Below are 20,819 nucleotides of genomic sequence, written 5' to 3'. Positions count from 1 at the left end.
CTCTCAAATGTGTATCGGGTTTATATGATTGATTCTGGATAAAAATTGTGTGCTCTTGTTTTGGTCGCATAAATAGTTATTATTGAGATACTAGTAGTAAGTAAAACAAATGAATGGTTTAATCTTTGTATGGAACATTGCCAGTCCCCATTTTCACAATGATACTAATAGCAGTTATGATGCCAAAACATTTTCTTTTGTTTCAGATGTACAAATCTCTACTGGACAAAGCTGGTTTGGGGTCCATAACATCTATTCGCTTTTTAGGAGATCAACAAAGAGTATTTCTTTCTAAAGACCTTTTAAAGCCTATACAGGTAAAACTTTAGAACCAATATTAAGCCCTAAAAATAGAAGTATAAACTCCTTTAATGTGAGAACTAACGTATTGACGTTGATTGTTCCAGATCAGATATCTAGCAGAAAAAAGGACCCATCTTATGAGCAGATAGTAGACATTAATGCTCAATGTTAGCCATTGGGTCGGTACTGTTTATTGGGGTTGGAAGGACAAAGGTACTACTGTTGACGGCTTTTGTGTGTAATACGAAATAATTTTTAAAATAGGTGATACGGAAATGATTTTTAAAAGATTAACTGTTACTCATATATACATGTATCTGTATGCATATATATCAGTCCTCATTATTTAAGGATTCTATGTTTGGGGACTTGCTTACTTGCTGAAATATATTTGTAACCCCCCAATTAGTATTTTGGTGCTTTTATGGTCATTCACAGACATGTGCAGAGTGGTGAAAATTTTGAGTTGTCTGACACCTGTTCCCAGCTGAGGTTTGATTAAGGTGCCATTCTGCCTTCTTGTTTCATCTCTTCTACTGTAAACAAGTGTCCTTTTCAAAGTCTGTTTAGTACTACGTTGTTGGTTAATTCAATGTTTAAAATGGCCCCCTGGGGTAGTGCTGAAGTGGTCTGTACTGTTTCTACGTGAGTCTTAGAACATGTGTTATGTAAGCTTCATTCAGCTATGAGGTATGGTAGCTGTGAGTTCAAAGTTAGTAATGCAGTAATACAGTTTCCCCGCTGGCTCAGGGGTAAAGATTCCATCTGCAATGCAAGAGCCTCAGGAGTCTTGGGTTCGATCCCTGGGTCAGGAAGATCCCCTGGAGGAGGGCATGGCAACTCACTCCAGTATTCTTGCCTGGAGAATGGGAGGCAGAGGAGCCTGATGGGCTGCAGTCTATAGGGTTGCACAAAGTTGGACATGACTAAAGCGACTTTGCATGCAAATAAATGCAGTTATATATATTAAAAACTGTGAAGTGGGGTTTTTTCCAACAGAAACACATAAAAACAAGGTTATGTATTGTGATTGGTTGATGTCTCTTGTGACCAGAGGCTTCAAGAAACCTAACCCCATCTTTCCCCTAAGAATGGTTCAATATTAACAAATTCAGTGTGTGTGGTGACCTAACTATTGCAAACAGTATGAGTCAAGTGTGTGTGTGTGTTCCTATTCTTTCCAGTTTGGCTTGCAGAACTACCTTTTTCTTCACAACATTTAGGCTCTTGGGTCTTGCTCATTTGTTTATTTTTTTCCTTTATTATAAAAATGTTGGGAGGGAGGGGAAGAACATGCACATTACTTCCACAGATCACTACCTTGGGAGTAATGTTGGTCTTAAAATGAACATTTGTTGTTTTAGATGTCATTTGTGAAGTTCAGTTATCCTCTTCACCCTCTTTGGTTTTGTGACCTGACTTGTTTCTGTGGCCTATAGAACCATTAAACCAGTTTATGAGCTACAAGACAGTTTAGGACCAAGGGTCATTGCCATTGCTGGGTCTGTATTGGAAAACCCAAAGCATTGGCTTTTCTGTGCTCAAGTCTCACTTTTATTTCCATATCCTGGAAGTGAGTGAAAACAAGATTCATACTCTGAACCTTATTTTATAATGTTTAGGTGAATGGAATAGAGGAAGATGTTTTTTCTTAGTTGTGGGCACAAGTTAATCTTCATATATCAGGTAAATGGGGCTTCCCTGGTGCCTCAGAGGTAAGGAATCTGCCTGCAGTGCAGGAGCCACAGAAGACCCAGTTTTGATCCCTGGGTCGGGAAGATCCCCTGGAGGAGGGCATGGCAGCCCATTCCAGTATTCTTGCCTGGAGAATTCCATGGATGGAGGAGCCTGGCAGGCTACAGTTCATGGGATTGCAAAGAGTCAGACGATGACCTAAGAGACTGGGCACATGTGCATGCACGCTAGGAAGGTTATCTTGATATTTTTCCTACATTGAAATGCGGAATACTTGCTTTTAAGGACCAAGGAACATACAGGAGGGGCTGTGGAAGACTACTACTGAGCAGAGAGCAGTTTTTACTTCTTAACATTGTTTTTGGGACAGTTCTGTTTTTCATCTTTAATGTGTCTCATCTTTTCAGTTAAAGTAGAACTCAGTTTTGTTTCCTGAGATTGAAAAGATCAGTAAGTTTTTATTCTCAAGGAGGTGCACTCTGTGCTGTCAGTGTGAGTGTTATTAATATGATACTGATTGAGGGAGACTCTGCATGTATTCTTGACTTTTACTGATGATGATTTCCAAAGTTAAGTGCTTCAGGGCATTCTCTTCTAGAGGCAGGTGATAGTGTAAGGCTTCTACTGTATGAGACTCTATGTTGGCTGATATGGGTACCACAGTAGGAGGGTTGTCCTAAATAATGAATAGAGAATCTGAAAATTATTTGGGGTACGCAGAAGTTGGAATTGAAACCTAATGTTGGATTGAATTCATCTCAGTTATAGGTGGATAAGAAAAATGACTAAGTGTCCAGCTCAGTTACCTGGCACTTTTGATGAGCCCTTGAAACTCTTCTAGGCAGAATCCAGTTATTCTACCTTATTTAAGAGCCGTTTAATGTTAATGACTCTCCCCATTAATGCTCTTTTACCTTGTAGTATGAATTGGTGAACACATTTAAATTTTTTGAAATTGCAATAGCATGAGGGAGAAAAAAACAAAAACATGGCTCATTCTGGTAATTTAATGTTGCACTCTTACGAAGCCCCTAGTTTAACGTTACTTAAGAAATTTTTTCAGCATGGCCTCTGTAAAAGGGTATTCTTCCCAGTGGGAAAAATGGATGAACTATTTTTGGCCATTGTGTACCCATTTCACATGCAGAAAAGCATGAAAGCCTAGTATTGGAAGGGCTTCTGTGCTATATGGTTTCTCGGGTCTGACAGGTTATTCTTATTGACAGTCTGTATACATTTATCATAACTGAGTATACACACAAAGCGAGAACACTGTGGAATAGTGCCAGAAATAGAGCTGCCAAGAATTGAATGTTTCAAAACTGTCTAGCTGAAGACCTAGGCTTCAGCTTTTGTCCCTCCTCACCCCCACCTTTACCATTTGTAAAGAAGAATGCATTTGGAATTCTGGTTTCAAATTCGATTCATTTCAAATGAATCTATGTGAAATGATGTTTATTAAAAACAGCAATTTCAGACACTACAGATCTAAGTATTTTCTTATGTATGTGTCTTCTGCCCCTTGCATTTGGATCTGTGACTTCCCTAATCCCTAGAGTTTGGGATACAGAGTATTTTTGGCATGACTAGCTACTTTGCTTATTATATGTCCCATAGTCTAAGTTTTGTCATATTTAAAATTATGCTTTGAGCCACTCTTAGTATCTGTCTCACTCTTAGCTTCAAGTGGCTTCACTTCTGTCTGCCTTATATTTGTGATCATTTGATGGTTTCTTACTGTTTGACCTGTCTAGTTCATTGGAGTTGCAATGGTTTGCTGCCATCAAATGGCTAATTGACACTATTAATCCCTGTGATTAAATGAATTGAAATAACCACTGGAATTTAAACAACTGTTCTTATTTGTTACCTTAAAATGTAATGATTTTCAATTTTTCAGGATGTAAACAATCTCCGTCTTTCACTGATGGATAATCAGAGTGTCAGTAAAGAATTTCAAGCTTTGATTGTGAAACATTTAGATGAAAGCCATCTTTTACAAGGTATGTGGATTGTCTGTTGGTGATAGCTCATGAGTTAACCAGTGATTAGTTTGTAAGAAGCTGTGTTTTAGCCCTTCTCACTCATTTGCTCATTAAAATGTCTCATTTTTTTAGTAATTGTTTAGATGCATTTCCCATGCAGCTTGATGAGTGGAGGACTATATTCTAGAATGTATTCTAAAGTCTCTGAAATTTGGAAAGCCCGAGGATCATGTGAACGATATAAAAGTGAAGTAGATACTGAACAAGCTCAGCTATATTTTGACATGAAATTTGATATGTTTGGAATTTCAGTCTTATAAAATGAGTAAAACAGTAATTTGGTGATCTTGATCTTACCAATTACTGTTATTGATTTTCTTGGTCAGTTTCATAATTGTGAATGTTTTAGGAGACTTAGAAGTTCTGATGAGGTTCCTGAATTTGGATCCTCTAAAACTGCATAGGAGAGTGAGTTAGGTCTCAATGAGTTATCTGATACTACCTGGTCTGATACAGATGCTGGGATAAATATACTGCCAAGTCTAAGATAAAGCAATAGGAAATTGAAGCTTTAAAATGGAAAGTTTGCATTTTCTCCTGCCTTTGCTGAAATGTCTGTCTTAAGTTTATAGCAATATCTTTTAATTTTTCCTTTTTGTATATTGCATGTTTTTTTTAAAGACTTGGGAAAAAATTTTGCTGGATAAATGGTGCTGTTCAGAGATAATGCAAATTGCTCTAAGGATTTTTTTTTTTTTTTTAAGGTGACAAAAATTTAGTTGGTTCAGAAGTAAAAATTTACAGCTTGGACCCATCAACTCAGTGGTTTTCTGCAACCATTGTAAATGGAAACCCAATGTCAAAAACTCTTCAAGTCAACTGTGAGGAGGTAAAAATCATGATAATTGCGTGTAAGATAAGTTGACAGAGGAAGATAATTATAAAAAGGAATTATAGTATCTTATAAGAGCTAAATGGGGCTTCTCTGGTGGCTCAGACAGTAAAGAATCTCCTGCTTGCAATGTAGGAGGATCTGGGTTCGATCCCTGGATCAGAAAGATCCCCTGGAGAAAGGATTGGCAACCCACTCCAGTATTCTTGCCTAGAGAAATTCCATGGACAGAAGAGCCTGGTGGGCTACAGTCCGTGGGATTGTTAAAGAGTCAGACACGAATGAGGAACTAACACTTTTACTTTCACATAGGAGCTAAATAAATACCTTTGTTATTTTATATTAAAATATCAGACTGGAAAAAAAATCAGTAATTTTTTAAAAGGAAATTATATGTAAGAAACTCCTATTGTTAACTAGTTTCTCTAGTGGCTCAGACGGTTAAGAACCTGCCTGCGATACAGGAGACCAAAGTTTGATGATACCTGGGTCAGGAAGATCGTCTGGAGAAGGGGTTGGCAACCTACTCCAGTATTCTTGCTTGGAGAATCCCATGGACAGAGGAGCCTGGAGGACTGTGGTCCATGGGGTCGCAAAGAGTCGGGACACGACTGAGTGGTAGAGGTAATTTCTGGTATATTCCTGAGCATTTTTTAAATTTCCTGGTATCTTTGTTTTGTTTGTTCTTAAGATTCCAGCACTGAAAATTGTGGATCCATCACTGATTCATGTTGAAGTTGTACATGATAACTTCGTGACATGTGGTAAGATACTGTTTGATTAAAACTTTTATTCTCCTTTCCCCTTCATCCTTCTCATCTTAAGAGAAACAGGGAGGCTGACTTACCTGTTTTTAATCATTTTAGGTAATTCTATAAGAATGGGAGCTGTGAAACGCAAGTCTTCAGAGAATAATGGAAACCTGGTTTCCAAACAGGCAAAATCATGCTCCGAGGTAGCCTTGCTTTTTTTCTGTCACTTATGTGAAGCTCTCTTTAATTCTTGCAGTGCATGGCCAGTATGTTTAGTGGTAATAAGGCTGTCTTCTCTGCTCATCTGTGCTGTTGTGTCTGCTCTCTCCTGGTCCCAGATCTTGGCCATAATTTCTATGCTCAAGCAGATGGAGATAATATACATTTCTGGTTCACTATTTTTGATATTTGCTGAAAATCCTCAGTAGGTTTGACAATTCCACCGCATGGAGATATTTTTAAAGATAAATTGAGTTGTGTGTATCAAATCAAAAGAATGGCATCCATGAGAAGAGGGGAGGAACCTTAGAATTCTGAGTAGATTGGTGTTGAAATAGGACTCCCACCTGGATAATAGGTCTGGATTGGTCATTAATGATTGGGTGAACCAACATACTTGCTTTTTGAAGGAAGCAGTTGGTTTGCCATTACTAATTTCTGCCGAGAAAAGTACAGGCTTCTATGAGTGGCACTGTTGAGTTCAAGTACTGGATTTACTTCTATCCTCCTGAAGTAGTTAGGATTTGGGTCAAGAAACTTAAGGCTGTCAGCTTTTCCCTCTCTTCCATGCTATGGAGAAGCTGGTCTTCTTTAGCTCTTTAGGTACCTCATGTTCTCTCCAACCTCAGGACTTGCAGTCCCCCTTTCTCTTCTAATGCTGTCTTCATTCTAAGTAACTCCCGTGTATCTTTCTAATGTGATATTGCTTCCTTGGGGAAGCCTCACCTAACATCTCTACCATTGTTTTAACCTATATCCCAGAGTAGGTCAAATTCTGTGTTTTATTATGCTTTGTAATTACTAGTACATGTCTTTAGAACATCACAGTGTACACACTGGGGAAAGTTTTAGTCAGAATTCCCAAAAGATTGGGCTAGACAGACTAGCCTAATAAGGGGATGGAGGACTGGGATAAACTTCTTAAGGGAGTATAAATACCAGGGTCAAAATTTGAAATCTGGGTAAAAAACTATAGGCTCTTTAAGTGAGTTGAATCCTTAGGTCTTAGTACAGATAACTTTCTCACAACTTAGGTATCCAGATGTACTTAAGTTACATGAATATGTTACTGTGTTATAATTGTCAAAAATGCCTTTATGATGCTCTGCTCCAGGCTGGAGTTTCGAATTTTAAAATTGACCAAGTTGAGATTGTTGGCAGCATTTTGGAGGGAAATTTAGGCGTCTGGAGAAAGAGGGCAAGGAGAGATGGCATGAGAGTGGTCAGAGTCATTGAATGAATCTGAGATTCTGAATCAGGGCAGACTGGACTACAACATCAACTAGAACCAAAGCAAGCACATACCACACAAATACTAAAATCTGGGTGGCTAGGATGATGGACTTTCCTGAAGCTTAAGCCTATGTACAGGCCACAGGAACTTTAATGCTTGAGCAGAAACTGTGTAAACCAAGGTATCTAGTACCTCTTTCTTTCTTCCGTATGTGAAGGCTTGACCTCAGGTAATTCAGGAAAGAATAGAGAGGTCATTTTGGAAATTAATATTACTCCCTTTTCATTTTGCCTTAACGTTCACCAGATTGAAGTAGTGTAGTAAGGATTGCAAATTGAGGATGTCAGGCAAGTGATTACTGCCTCTTAGAGGTAAGCTCATGGGATATTGTCAAGTGATCCAGGGTATTAGAAGCTGAAAGAGAAACAGTAGAATAGTAACCTGTCAGGTTTTGGCACTGGATAAATTGTTAGCAGTCTTGGATAGAGATAATAAAGGGTGATTTGGAGAGGTTATTTGAGTGTTGTCTGTCATAGAGAAGGCATCAGTGTAAACAGTGAGATGAAAAGGAGAGCAACATGATGTTCTGTTGAGGTGGGGACCATGACTCAGGAAATGGCATCCTAATGGATCATGGAGAAATCAACCTGGGGTACAAGTGGGACTGGGGTCATTGGGGACGTCCTGTTGGGAAAGGTGCCAGTTCTTCAAAGTGTCAAGTTTATCAGTGAAGTGATAGGCAACTGAGCAAGTAAATATATGACCTTGAAGGCAAAGGTAGCGCCTGTAAAATATAGTAACATACATATGTAAGTGATCCTCTTTTCCTGACTCACACTTTTTTTTTTAATGGAGACAATCATGAAAGTATTGAACGAAGCCACAAATTAATGAAAATACATATCATATTCATAGATTAAAAGCTGATATATGGATCAATAAAATATTAGTCTTTTATGCTTTAATATTATGTATTAAAAATGCATCTTAAAAAAAAAAACTTTTTGCTTTGTATTGGGGTATACCCAGTTAACAATGTTGTAATAGTTTCAGGTGAACAGCAGAGTGACTCAGCCATACATATACATGTCTCCATTCTCCCCCAAACTCTCCTCCCATCCAGGCTGCCACATTACCCTGAGCAGAGTTCCATGTGCTATAGAGTAGGTCTTTGTTGGTTATCCATTTTAAATATAGCAGTGTGTATAGGCAACCATAAATTCATTCTCTGTCTGTGAGTCTCTGTTTTGTAAGTTCATTGGTATCATTTCCTTTTATATTTCATGTATAAGGGGTGTCATACAGTATTTTTTCTTCTTTCTCTGACTTATTTCACTCAGTATGACAATCTTTACTGACTCCCACTCTTGAAGGGCAGGGAGCATGTCTCTCTGCTCTCTGTCAGCATCCTATCCAGCTCAGTAGGTTTGTGTGAACTGATTACTGGGAACAGTAGAATCTATGTTCAGAAAGTCCTGAACTTTGGCTAGGAGATAAGTCTCTCAACCTATTTGAGCCTTAACTTTGACATCTAAAATGTGAAAATAAATTTGATGTAGAAAAGCATGTCTGTTTCAGCTCGTAAGACCTATCCTAGAAGATGGTTATTTTGAGACATTAGTCTGCCATCTTTTCAGTCAGCTGGCTTTCCAAATAAAGCCATATTCCTTGCCTCAACAAGCAAATGAAAGACCTATCCTAGTTATCTTCTCATTCTAAAGGAAGTTGGCGATGGTAAATTTTTACCTGGGTATTGATGTTTTAGAAATTATTACTATATTTTTAATTATAAAAAGTTATTCTCCTTTCTATTGCACTTATTTTCAAAATAAAGGTTCTTACTTTTTTTGAAAAAGTTACTCTCATTTAAAAATATTTTGGTAACCTGGAAAAGCATAGTAAAGAAAAGATCACTCATAATAACACTTTTCAGAGACTCACTATTCACATTTTGGAATACCTATCCTCCTCCTATTTTTGTTTGTTTTTCTTTTTCCTGTATAGTTATAGAGGCTTAAAAAAAAAAACTAAAAAACTAAAAGCCATACTCTTGTGTAGCTTTCATGATTTCACAGTATATTATGAATGTTTTTCCATATCAGTAAATATTCTTCTTTGTCATGGGTCATCCTTGTAATCAGACAAGTTTTTTGGAAACACTGGCCTAGCCTAAGTTTCAGGGAGATGGAGAGGTAAAGAAAGACGTGGGGAGAGAAAGAGTTCATTTAAATATGTGAGTGAAAGGTGAGTACAGTAACACACTTGGTGCATGTCTCACTGTGTTTCCACTTTGCACATATGTTGGATGTGTGCAGAGTTGGTAGTCTTTGGGTGACAAGAGTTTAGGATTAGGTAGATGAGACTCTTTATTGCCTTGATGAATACTTCTGGATAAGGTGAACCTGTTTGCCAGTAGCATCTGGCTCCTTGAAGGTCTTCTCTGCCTAGCAGACTATTCCTCAGAGTTAGGATGTTGCCTGGTTAATTGAGACAGTCTGCTGAGTAGTATGAGCCAGCAGTATCCTTTTTGGAATATCATTATACACTCAATTATATTATCTCCGTCTGCTGGCAGGGAGGAACTATTGCCATGACTGGTATAGAAGACCTTCAGGGAAAACTCTTCAGGTAAGAAGAAACTTTGACCCTTGCCAAGTCAGGCCAGTGCAGCGGTGTGCACATGGAGACGGGTTTGGAATCAGAGTGCTATGCCTGTTAAGTTAAACCTTAGGAGAGTTATAGTGATCTACTTACTTCAGTCTCTTAAAGGAAATGATCCAGGTCATGATCATTCTAACACATGGTGGCTGAACCGAGGAGTTTTGCATGATGTGTTTCTGCTTTGAGATAGCTAATCAATGTGCCAGGTACTGTGGTGAAACACTGCCGTATACAGTATGCTTCATTACTTGCCTTTTTTCTCATTGCTCTCCTTTATTACTCATCATTACGACTGAGGAAGCCGAAGCTCAGAGAGCTTAAATAATGTGCTGAGACTGTGTCAGAGACTGGATTCCAACCAGGGTCTAACACCAAAACCCAGCACTCTTGGCCACTGTTCTATTGTTGCCATTCCTCTCCAGAACTTTTGCCTGGTATGGTGAGGCACCAAGAGAGTCCTCCTTCCTTCCATCTGGGTGTCCAACCCTATTTCCAGTTAATACTTAACTGAGCATTTAATATGTGCTAGACATTTGTGAGCATTACTGCTTGGCTCTTTAGTTAACTCAGAATACAGTTGTAGCTATTACCATTTTCAAATAAGAAGTGCTAAGAGCATTTATCCTTTCATGCACTCCACCAGTCTTACTTATTGAGCATCTGCTCTGTGCCTGGCTTTAAAAGATTTAACAGTGATGTAAGAGCAGGGTCTCTGTCCATAGAAGCTTATGTTTCATTGTGAAGAGACTGACAATAAAATAGTAGCTTAAGGTATTTGCACAGTGTGTTGGTACAATGGAAGATAGAAACATGGTAATATAAAGTGTAAGGCAGTTATGCTTTGGGACACTGCTTTGGAAAGAGTGATTAGAGATTCTGAGGTGACAGTTGAGCAGATTTGAGGCTGAAGGATGGGACCAGCCACATGAAAATGTCCAGACCCAGAGGAGAATAGCAAGTACAGAGGTGCAGGCAAGAAAGAGCTTAGAACATTTGGAGACCAGAAAGGAAACCAGTTTCGTTGGAGCACTTTTAACAAATGGAGTGATATGAGGCTAGGGGGTTGGCGGAGACCAGACCGTGTAGAATTCTAGTCGGCACTGGAGTGACTGATTTATAAAGATTGCTCTGTGGTAGAATTTTAACTTCAGAGAAGAGGCAAAAAGTTCAGGCAAAAATGGAAGGAGGTCAGGCCAGTTAGTATACATGTGATAGTCCAGGGGAAAGATGGTGGTAGGGGTGGCCTGGAAAGAAGTTGATAGATTCCACAAACATTTTGGAAATAGAAGCAGCATTTTCTGGCTGATTGATACGGGAAATGAGATGGAGGGTTTTCTGGCTCGAGCAGTTCAGTGCATATTGTAACAAAATAAAAATATCTTATTTCCTTAATTCATTTTAAAAATGAGGAAACTGAGGCCCACAGAGGGAAAGTTTGGCTATCCCAGGGATGTCCTTAGACTAGCCAAAGCTTCCCCACAAAGATCCTTCTGGGAAACATTAAGCTAATATTTAACCAAAACTGAGCTCACATAGTGTAATACATGATCAGATAACTTGGCACCGTGAAATAGTGGAAAGCTGTGCCAGAACTTTAATGTTGATTAAGTAAATTCTTATTTTTCAGATGTTTTTATTTAACATAGACAGTATTTTCAAGGCCATCAAAGTAAATGTCTGCAAAGAAGATTCACATGTAGGCTACATGGTTTACATTCAGAATTGTGAGGTTTAAAAACTGGTTTTAAAAACTTACTTAAGAGAAGTTCTACATCATATTTTAGGAGTTAGTAACTAGAAGATGAAGACACTTAAAAGATTCTACAAGTTTAGATCTGGTGGTAAAGTGAATGTAAAGGTCATTAAAAGAGATAATGAATGAAAAGGACAAGTGACTTTAAATTTACACACATGTAAAGAGGCTGGTGAAACTGGTCTGTGGATTTCACCTGGTTTAGCCATAGAATGTTCAGTTGTCTGAAGTTGAGTTTAATCTCTTCCTTCTCTTTCCATGATGGGAAGTTTTATTTTTTTGGATAGTATAAACTGGGAAGAAGTTGGTCTGTCACTCATATTTTTGTAAAGGTAAAAGTACACAAAAAGGGAAGGGGACAAGTGTCTTAACTTTGTCCCACAGGCCTGTCATGACTTGGTATTTTTTGCAGCTTGGGATGACGTTTGTGCCTTGATGAGCCACTTACAAGCAAGAACCATGTCCTCAACCTTTATTGCATTGTAAAGGCTTATGTGGTACCAAGTAGGCTCCACTGCCTGCAAGAGCCCTATGTGGTCTGGTCTCCTGCCAGTCCTCGCAGTAAGTGCGCGGTGGGCACTCAGTAACGCTGAACTGAATGCATGTGAAGCTGCCACCATTTGAAGACAGTCGATAAAAAGCTCACTTCTGTGCCTTGCACTGGTCAAGTAATTGCCACATGGCTGTGTTTTCCTGGTATTCAAAGGTCTGTAAAAGATCAACTGTGGTCTTTTCTAGGAAGACTCAAGTTTTGTGAAAAGCTGGAGTGACTTATTTGATAGCCCTCAGGTATAAGTCCTTAATTTGTGGTTTATTCATTGTTATCCTGTTCTTTTCTTTTTATTTGGTGGTGGTATTGTGCTTGTTGACTGCTAAACCAAGCAAATAAATTTGAATCTTGCAAGCATTTTGTAATTCTGCACTAGGGGCTTCCCTGTTAACATCTGCTTGCTTTGATATCTTTTAGGCCTCTCCCAGTGTGTGTCCTGTACAGTCTGTTCCCACAACAGTTTTTAAGGAGATACTGCTTGGCTGTACTGCAGCTACTCCGCCAAGTAAGGACCCAAGACAGCAGAGCACTCCCCAAGCCGCCAACTCTCCACCGAACCTCGGAGCAAAAATCCCTCAGGGGTGAGTCAGAAGTTAAAGATGTTTAATCTTGCAACCCACTGGAACAGGTTGCCATTTCCTCCTCCAGGGAATCTTCTCAACCCAGGGATCGAACCTGCATCTCTTACATCTCCTGCGTTGGCGGGCAGATTCTTTTACCACTAGTACCACCAGGGAAGCCCATACTGATGTTTAATCATAATATAGAAGGGTTATTTTAGCCATGGTTCTTTCTGTCTGAGCTGACATTGCTCGCGTGGCAAGATTGACCCTACATTCAGTGTTTAGAGAGTGTTAGTGCAGTGAAAATTTGATGTAATGACCTGCCATTCAGTGTATCTCAGGTTGTCAGGGGAGGTTAGTTTCCAATTGGTCATATGCCTTCAGAGGTGATACGTGTAGTTGGCATACAGACCTACATAAAACAGGTCACAGAAAAGAAAAGGGGGTGTGAGGAAAGAGGAGCCTTCTTGACTTTGTATAGTAGAGAGAATGGTCTACTGAAATACTACAAACAGCTGGGGAATAGATGTCCACTTTTCAAGGAAAGGGGAGCCAGTTGGTTGTATGTGGAAGACTGAGATCCATGGGAGTGTGGGGTAGAGGGAGACAGGGTTCCAGTGAATGAGCTTCATCAGCCTGGACCTCAACTATAGCTGAGAGATGTAGCAGTAGAGAAAATAGTAAGACAAATCAAGGAAGCAGTAGTTATGACTTACAGTTACTTATTTACAGAAGATAGTGGAATAAGAAATGTAAAATCTAATCAGAAATTTAAAGTGGCCACAAGATTAATGGAGAGATGAGTTTTAAGAGAAGGATCTTTTTTAGGAGGGATGGTGGCCTGTGTAAGCAGTTGTAAAGACCTAAGATAGGGCTCAGAAACTGGTGTAGAAAGGTAGGCTTGGAAGACCACTGTAGTAAATGGGAGAGTGCATGAGCACACCAGTTCACGGGGGAGGACAGCAGGCTGCCAGGGAGGGAGCTTAGAGGATGACCATGGAACAGTCAGAGAAAGGGCAGGGTCGGGGGAGGTTGTTTATTCAGAGTTGAAAGAGGTAACAGTAAGAAGTTTGTGGTACCCAAACAAAGATATCTAGTATGAGTGCTTCCCAGGTGGCTCAATGGTAAAGAATCTGCCTGCTGATACAGGAGACTTGGGTTTGATCTCTGGGTTGGGAAGAATCCCTGGAGAAGGGAATGGCAAACCACTCCAGTATTCCTGCCTGGAGAATCCCATGGACAGAGGAGTCTGGTGGGCTACAGTTTTTTGGGGTCACAAAGAATCAGACACAACTGAGCAACTCAACATGAGTGCGTCAATGAGAACTTCTCCAGGATGAGATCCTTTGGTAGAGGCAGGAAGACTAGTGTAAGAGGGAAAAAGGACTTTGCGTTCTGCTGAAGAAAGAACTTTATGACGAATTTCAGAGAAACAAAACTTCTTGAAGGATAAACCCCTATTAGGGGTGGAGAGGGTACCAGATGGTTCTGTGAACAAGCACGTCATCAGCTGGCTCTTCTCTTTGCTTCGGGTCCTGATCACTGACCAAACAAGCATGAGATTGTCCAGTGCTAGGCTGGTAACATGTTCATAGACGGAGTTTTATGCTACTGGTGATTTTGGTTTCATGTGATATTCTGTTTTGAGGGAAAGCTAAGGTTCATTTTGCTATGAGAAATAGAACTAACATGAAGTAGTTAACTATGAGAACACGCAGATAGAATTTAGGGTTGTGTTTTTCTTAATGTCTTAAGATAGTTTTTCCTAGCCATTGACTGATTACTTTTAACTCCAGCCCACAGAAATATATCCTGAATTCTCTGATATAAGCAGTTTTCTTTTCTCTTTCATACTGTCTACTTTAGGAAAGCAAGCAATTATTTTTGGAAGGTAGGGAAGAGATGAAAGAGGCCTAGATGCTAGTTTTCCATATTAATCTTTTTCAGATGTCATAAACAGATTTTACCAGAACTTTCTTCCTGTCTAAATACAAAGCCTGAAATACTGAGAACAAAACCAGATGTTGCCTGCAAAGTAGATTTGCTCTCTTCAAAGTCCTCTCAGATTGGAACTGGAGACTTAAAAACCCTGAATGAACCAAAGGAAAGCTGTTCCCAGCTGAAGACCAGCACTGAAGAGGAAAGCAGTGTGGAATCTCTTCCTCCAACATCGACTGATCCTCCTAAGGAGTGCATACCAATAAAGGCGGCTTCTGTGGCAGAATTGGAAATCACCAACATTCCTGAACTGCAGAAGCATTTCGAACATGCACCTTCCACATCTGATGTCCTTTCAAAGAAGCCAGAAGAGAAAGCAGCTGTCAATAGTAACAGTCCTGATAGTTGCATAGAAAAAAGGGGAGAACCTTCAACTTTAGGCTGCCAGTCACAGAATATAAAGTCATCTTCAGCAAAAGTAGATCCTGAAAGCTGCTGTACAAGAAGCAACAATAAATTCCAGAATGGTGAGTGTTTCTGCATATGTTTATTGGTAAAAGGTAAGATGGTTGTCAGTACATACATTATCTTCTTCTTACCTTATGAGAAAATAATAGGAAAATGATGGTAGAAAAAATTCAAAGAAGAAAGTAAAACCCCTAAATCTGAGAAGTGATACTGTTCATATTTTGGTGAAATTGGTTCTATGTATATGGAAACACAGATGAGCTGTGAGACACATGGGTTCGAACCAACAGTTTTACCCAGCGCATTAGTTGTAGATGTCTGTCAGCGTTTTAAAGGCTGCAGGGATACCCGTATATGCATTTACCATATGACTTAGGTGGGTCCCAGTTTTTGGTTGTAAGAAAATTTTGAAAAAAAATCTAAAGTGATATGCTTGCTTTATCGTCATCCTGTAACTGATTTTTCTGTAACATCTATGTTGGAGAGAAGGAAGTGATTAAAGTTTTATGCTCACACAGGGATAGTTCAGACTTGAAGTTTTTTAAAAAAGGGAATTGCATCACCACCTCTATCTAGCAAAGAGATTTTTAGTTAAAGAATGTAGCGGACAGTGCTAACTTAGGACTCCCCTCTTTGCTTAAGGGAAGGTCCTGCTTCACCCGTGATTTTTATTTGTTTGGTTTTAAGTTTTTTGGCCATACCACACAGCATGTGGGATCTTAGTTCCCCAACAAGGGATTGAACCCATACGCCTTGCAGTGGAAGCAGAGTCCCAACCACTGGAGTGCCAGGGAAGTCCCTTTGATGCACACTTTAGAACTCAGTGCTCTTCATATAGAGATAATGGTGCATTGTATTCCATGATACTTATAAGTTGAGGATGCATTTCAGTGATGGGAGTTATTAGAAGCTCTCTTATTAGAATTAACAGAGCTAAATGGCTCCAGTATGTCAAAAGGTTCAGTTTAAAAATAGATTTGATAGATGTCAACTGGGTATAAAAAAACTTGAAAAACAGTTAATAAAAATGCTGTTCATTTGGATAAGTAACAAATGGATAATCCCACACTCTAGCTCTTCCTGCAGGGCTCTGAAACTAGAGGGCAGGATGGGTGGATTTGACTGGGGGTCTTCCTGAAGTAGAGTTGGAGGAGTTGGAAAAGAACTTTCTTTGCTGAGTAAATCTTCTAACCCAGCTTCTTCATTCTTGAGGTTTAAGTTGATATAGCTGGTAATTTGCATAAAATTAATTGCATAAGATTATACTGTTCCTCAGAAGTTATGTAACTCCCCAAGAAAGTGAATATTCATGACCATGTCCCTGTTCTATTTCTTTACTCTTTTTGAGTCACCAGCCTTCACATTCAGCTAGTTTTTAAGGCAAAGTATTTTCATATTATGTGAAGAAGCAGTAAAAGTTCTAGACCAGTAAACACATTATAGATATAGAAGTGAGTTTCAGAGTCCACCTTTGTCTTGCTTAATATGTTGTGCAACTCTGTTCCAACTAAAATGATTTTGAGGGAAATGAGAGGCCTTGTCACATCCTGCTGTGTGCTGTCTACTGGGACTTCTGGCTGAGGAGTAAGGCAGTGTGATTAGAAACCTACCGAGATCTCTACTGTTTCCACCAGTATTGCTTGTGGATTTGGAAAGACTCCACTGGACACTGCTGCTCCACTGTGTGACCTTACTTAGGGGTTCGAAAACAAAAACAAGCTGGAGTTGAACAGCCACCCTTTTTTCTATTTGGTAGATGCATGGCTTCTCAGAAGTTAGTATTGCTTTTGGTTCTGAGTTAAGAGAATCATTGATGAGAGATCAACCGCTGCACTCCTCAATACAGAGCTAACTTTAGATAATTCAACTTGCTTATTTCTAGATATTTCCTCTTTTAAGCCCAGGCAAGACAGTTGTTAAGATAATCTCTGGACTCAGCTTGGGAAAATCTGGTCCCATTCAAAGGGTGATGTGTTTTCAGTATCAGGATGGAATTTTAAACTACTGATTACTTTATTTTCTCTCCTTTCTGACTTTACCTTACTTTACCTTCTCTTTTACTGAATAACAATGTTTAAGGAGTTGGGGCCTGACGGCATCCATTTAGCGTTTTAAGGTGTGCTCTAGTCCTGCTTTAAAAGAGAGAGAAAGAACATCAGGACACATCAAAGGTGATTTATTAAAGATGCTTATTTTATTTAAAACCACCTTTGGTTTGAGGTCTTACTTCTAGTTTCCTTCAAGACCTCTTAGCAGCGTCTCCCACCCATCTCTCGGGTGGTTCTCCCAAAGTTGTGTTTTTGTTTTTTGTTTGCTTAAGAATCTACTTTCCTTTTCTCAGTTCCCTTGGACCCCAAGGTAAGGTCTTTTCTGTTGGTTTTATATGAAATACAGTTATTCTTCAGTATCCAAGAGGGATCGGTTCCAGGATTCCTGCAGATACCAAAAATCTGCAAATACACAAGTCCCCTACTGTCAGCCTTCCCCATCTGACACTGGGGTTCTGCATTTGCAGATGCAACCAGCCACAGATTGTGTAGTGTTTTCTTTTCATTTTTTAAAAAAATTTTTGGTTGTAGATTGGACCCATACTCCCTGCATTGAAAATGCAGAGTTTTAACCACTGGACCACCAGGGAAGTCCCTGTATAGTATTTTCAATCCATTGTTGGTTGAACCCACAGATGCAGAGGGCTCACTGCGTGCCCAAAGGCTCTTGACTTAGAAATAGATTCCCTTCTGTGTTATTTCCCCTAACAGAGTGGTTGCTCTTTAAAATTAGGTCTCTACTTTTTTCTCCCTTTAGAAACTATGTTGCATTTCCATTCAAGTTCCCCAGCTTTTAAGTTGAAACTTAAACATGCATTTACTTAGAATCGAAATTCTGTCTTTAGCCAAGGCTCTTAATCTTGAATGGAAAGTATGTGTGAAGGAAATTTAAGATTGTTTGAGGGGCAGGGGTCAGTGCTCTTGGAAGCACTTAGGAAATAACTTATAGACTGGGGGGGGGGGCTATGTTATTTGGGTTTTGTTATGTTTGGAATGGTTAGCTTTGCAGAATGCTTTAGAAAGCACCTCTTAAGCCAGTCTTTTTTGAGTGTAAAAACTGACAGAATTGGTTTCCACGTGGTCCTCTATTGAGATAAACCTATCCCTGTGTATTGTTAAGTTTGCAGTGAGTTTGAGTTACGTGTTTGCTTTGGAGAAGTCTGCCTGCAATGTTTATCTGTTTTGGGCTTTTTTAAAAATTATTTACATATTTTTATTTATTTTTGGCTTCCTCGGATCTTAGTTGTCACACATGGGCTCCAGAGCGTGTAGACTCTGCAGTTTGCAGCGCACCGCATCGTTGCCCTGGGGCATGTGGGATTTTAGTTCCCCAAGCAGGGATCGAACCTGCATCCCTTGCATTGGAAGGTGGATTCCTAACCACTGAACTACCAGATAAAGCCCCAAAACGTTTATCTTATCTAGGGTTGTGAATACAAGTATGCATTACCTTGGAATTGTGAGTCTGGGGTTTTATGTTGCCAAATGGATTCACCAAATGAGAAGCATTTTAAAGAGAATAAAACTTCCAATTGTTCCGATAGTTGTCTTCAGCCATTTTCGGAAATTACAGTTGAACCAATAATTGAGATGATGAGTTCTCCCTTTGGGAAATCTGACCTTTTGAGTATTCAGTCAAAGATTGATGTGATTTTTTAAAAAATCTGACATGCCATTTCCTTCATTTTTTTTTTCTAGCCCCATCTCGGAAGTCAGTCTTGACAGACCCAGCCAAACTCAAGAAGCTGCAGCAGAGTGGCGAGGCCTTTGTCCAGGACGACTCCTGCGTGAACATCGTGGCACAGCTGCCCAAGTGCCGTGAGTGCCGCCTGGACAGCCTGCGCAAGGACAAGGAGCAGCAGAAAGACTCGCCTGTGTTCTGCCGCTTCTTTCACTTCAGGAGGTGAGGCCTGTGGGGGAAACCTGAGGTACTCTGAGCCCTTTAATGTGCTTTTCTCCTTCCTCTTCTATCAACAGTAAGTCTAAAACCGGGAAAAGCTAGAAATGATACTTCTGATCTGTAGATTTAGGAGTCTCGATCTTATTACATGGTATTTCCTACTCATACTCCTTTTCAGTTTTTTTTTTAAAGCAAGAAGCTTGAAAATACGAACTTCTGATTTTAGAAATAACAAATACAGAAAAATTCTGAAGGTTCTAAAAAACCACCACACAAATGACTACTGTTAACTTTTCAGCCATCTTAGTGTTTATGTGGTTATAGAATATATTCAAGCATACCTACTTGTTGTGTAAATACTTTGAATCTTACTTTCCCCAATATGTACTTTCCCAGTACGTAATAGGAACCACTTGATCGTGTTGACTTGTTAAAAAAATTATTTATTTTTATTTTTGGTTCTACTAGGTCTTCATTGCTGCATGCGGGCTTTCTCTAGTCACAGCGAGCAGGAGCTACTCTTTGTTGTGGTGCACGGGCTTCTCCTTGCGCTGGCCTCTTGTTGCAGAGCACAGGCTCTAAGGCTTAAGACTCAGTAGTTGCAGCAAGTGGGCTCAGCAGTTGTGACTCATGGACTTTAGTTGTTCCGAGGCACCTGGAATCTTCCCAGATGAGAGATCACACCTGCATCCCTTGCATTGGCAGGCAGGTTCCTATCTGCTGTGCCACTAGGGAAATCCGATCATACTTTTTTCAGCAAATACTTTTGAATAACTATGAAAGAACCCAGAATAATGATGTTTGAAAATGGACTTAACCTATTCCCTTGTTGGTATTCAGATTATTGTGTATTTTTTGCCACTAAATACAGAGATGATCATCTGTTGTCCATCTCTCTGATTATTTACTTTGGATGAGACTGGAAGTGTCCTTACTGGGTCAGAAGGTGTGTGTTTTAAGGCTTTGATACGTGAATTCTGCTACATTGCCCTGGAGGAATATTGCGCCTGCATCCATGCCCCCTGGCAGCTTTTGAGCATTCTGTCTCTATGCCAGCAGGAAGGAGGTGTATCTTTAAAAAAAATTCTTTCTACTTTTATAGGCAAAAGCTTTCATTTTTGCATTGCTTTTTTTATTTTAAAGTCAAATTTAATTTTCTTCAAATTCTTCCATCCTGAGTGAAGAGAAAGGTAGCCTTCTGGTCTTTTTGATATATAAATGAGCAGTGTTGTTCTGGGTATAGATGAGCTTTTAGATATGATACATTTTCTCAGAAATCTAGGTAGAATTTCAGGCTCAACTAACTCTAATCATAAACAGAAGTGTTGCTTTTAATTTCTTCCTATCTCTCCCCATTTAGTTTTATCAAGATTCAAGATTGCTGATGAACTGAATTAAATGCACAAGCATTTTAGATCATTTTGTCTGTGCTGGTAACTTTCAGATTGAAGGTTATTTAATGAACAAGAGTTATTTTAGATGGTAGGTAGTTTGTCCTATTCATTCCTGAGTAAATTGCAAAAGCACCACAGTAAAGTGTGTGTAGCATTAGAACTGTGATAAGTGTTAAGAGAAGCCAGTGTGGAACAAACTCACTTCTTTGGTAAAAAGAATGTTAAAATTTTAAAAATAGAGCGTTTTCCCCCTGACGTTTACAGTGATGATCGATACTGTCATAAGTACCATCAGGTTTGTTTTCCATTATGTTCTGCAGATGAAATAGGGGAGGGGAGGGTCATGGTGAAGTTCAGTTGCCATATCCTGTTTACCGTCTCCTCCCCATTTGAAATGTCTTCCAAATTTATTTTTTAGAATTATGACTAGCTCTCATTTGGAATGTCAGTTAAAAACTGTGGGC

General features: G+C 39.4%; 1 protein-coding gene across 5 annotated transcripts in view; it reads left to right on the top strand.

Annotated features, from left to right (window-relative positions):
• The window catches only part of KDM3A (lysine demethylase 3A), a 56,507-nt gene that overhangs the window by 10,682 nt on the left and 25,006 nt on the right, over window positions 1-20,819 (top strand). For 4 of the 5 annotated variants that reach the window (XM_061432621.1, XM_061432622.1, XM_061432625.1 and 1 more), the window contains exons 4-11: window positions 207-317; window positions 3,899-4,001; window positions 4,748-4,872; window positions 5,567-5,639; window positions 5,742-5,830; window positions 12,462-12,625; window positions 14,555-15,072; window positions 18,760-18,964. In XM_061432621.1, the coding sequence (XP_061288605.1) occupies window positions 207-317; window positions 3,899-4,001; window positions 4,748-4,872; window positions 5,567-5,639; window positions 5,742-5,830; window positions 12,462-12,625; window positions 14,555-15,072; window positions 18,760-18,964 (1,388 nt within the window). Of the gene's footprint in view, window positions 1-206; window positions 318-3,898; window positions 4,002-4,747; window positions 4,873-5,566; window positions 5,640-5,741; window positions 5,831-9,655; window positions 9,709-12,232; window positions 12,284-12,461; window positions 12,626-14,554; window positions 15,073-18,759; window positions 18,965-20,819 lie in introns of those variants that run through there. The other variant, XM_061432626.1, reaches the window with a different exon arrangement.

The sequence above is a fragment of the Bos javanicus genome, chromosome 11 (assembly GCF_032452875.1).
Source record: "Bos javanicus breed banteng chromosome 11, ARS-OSU_banteng_1.0, whole genome shotgun sequence".
NCBI classification, from domain to species: Eukaryota; Metazoa; Chordata; class Mammalia; order Artiodactyla; family Bovidae; genus Bos; species Bos javanicus.
This window is presented reverse-complemented; position numbering and strand designations above follow the sequence as displayed.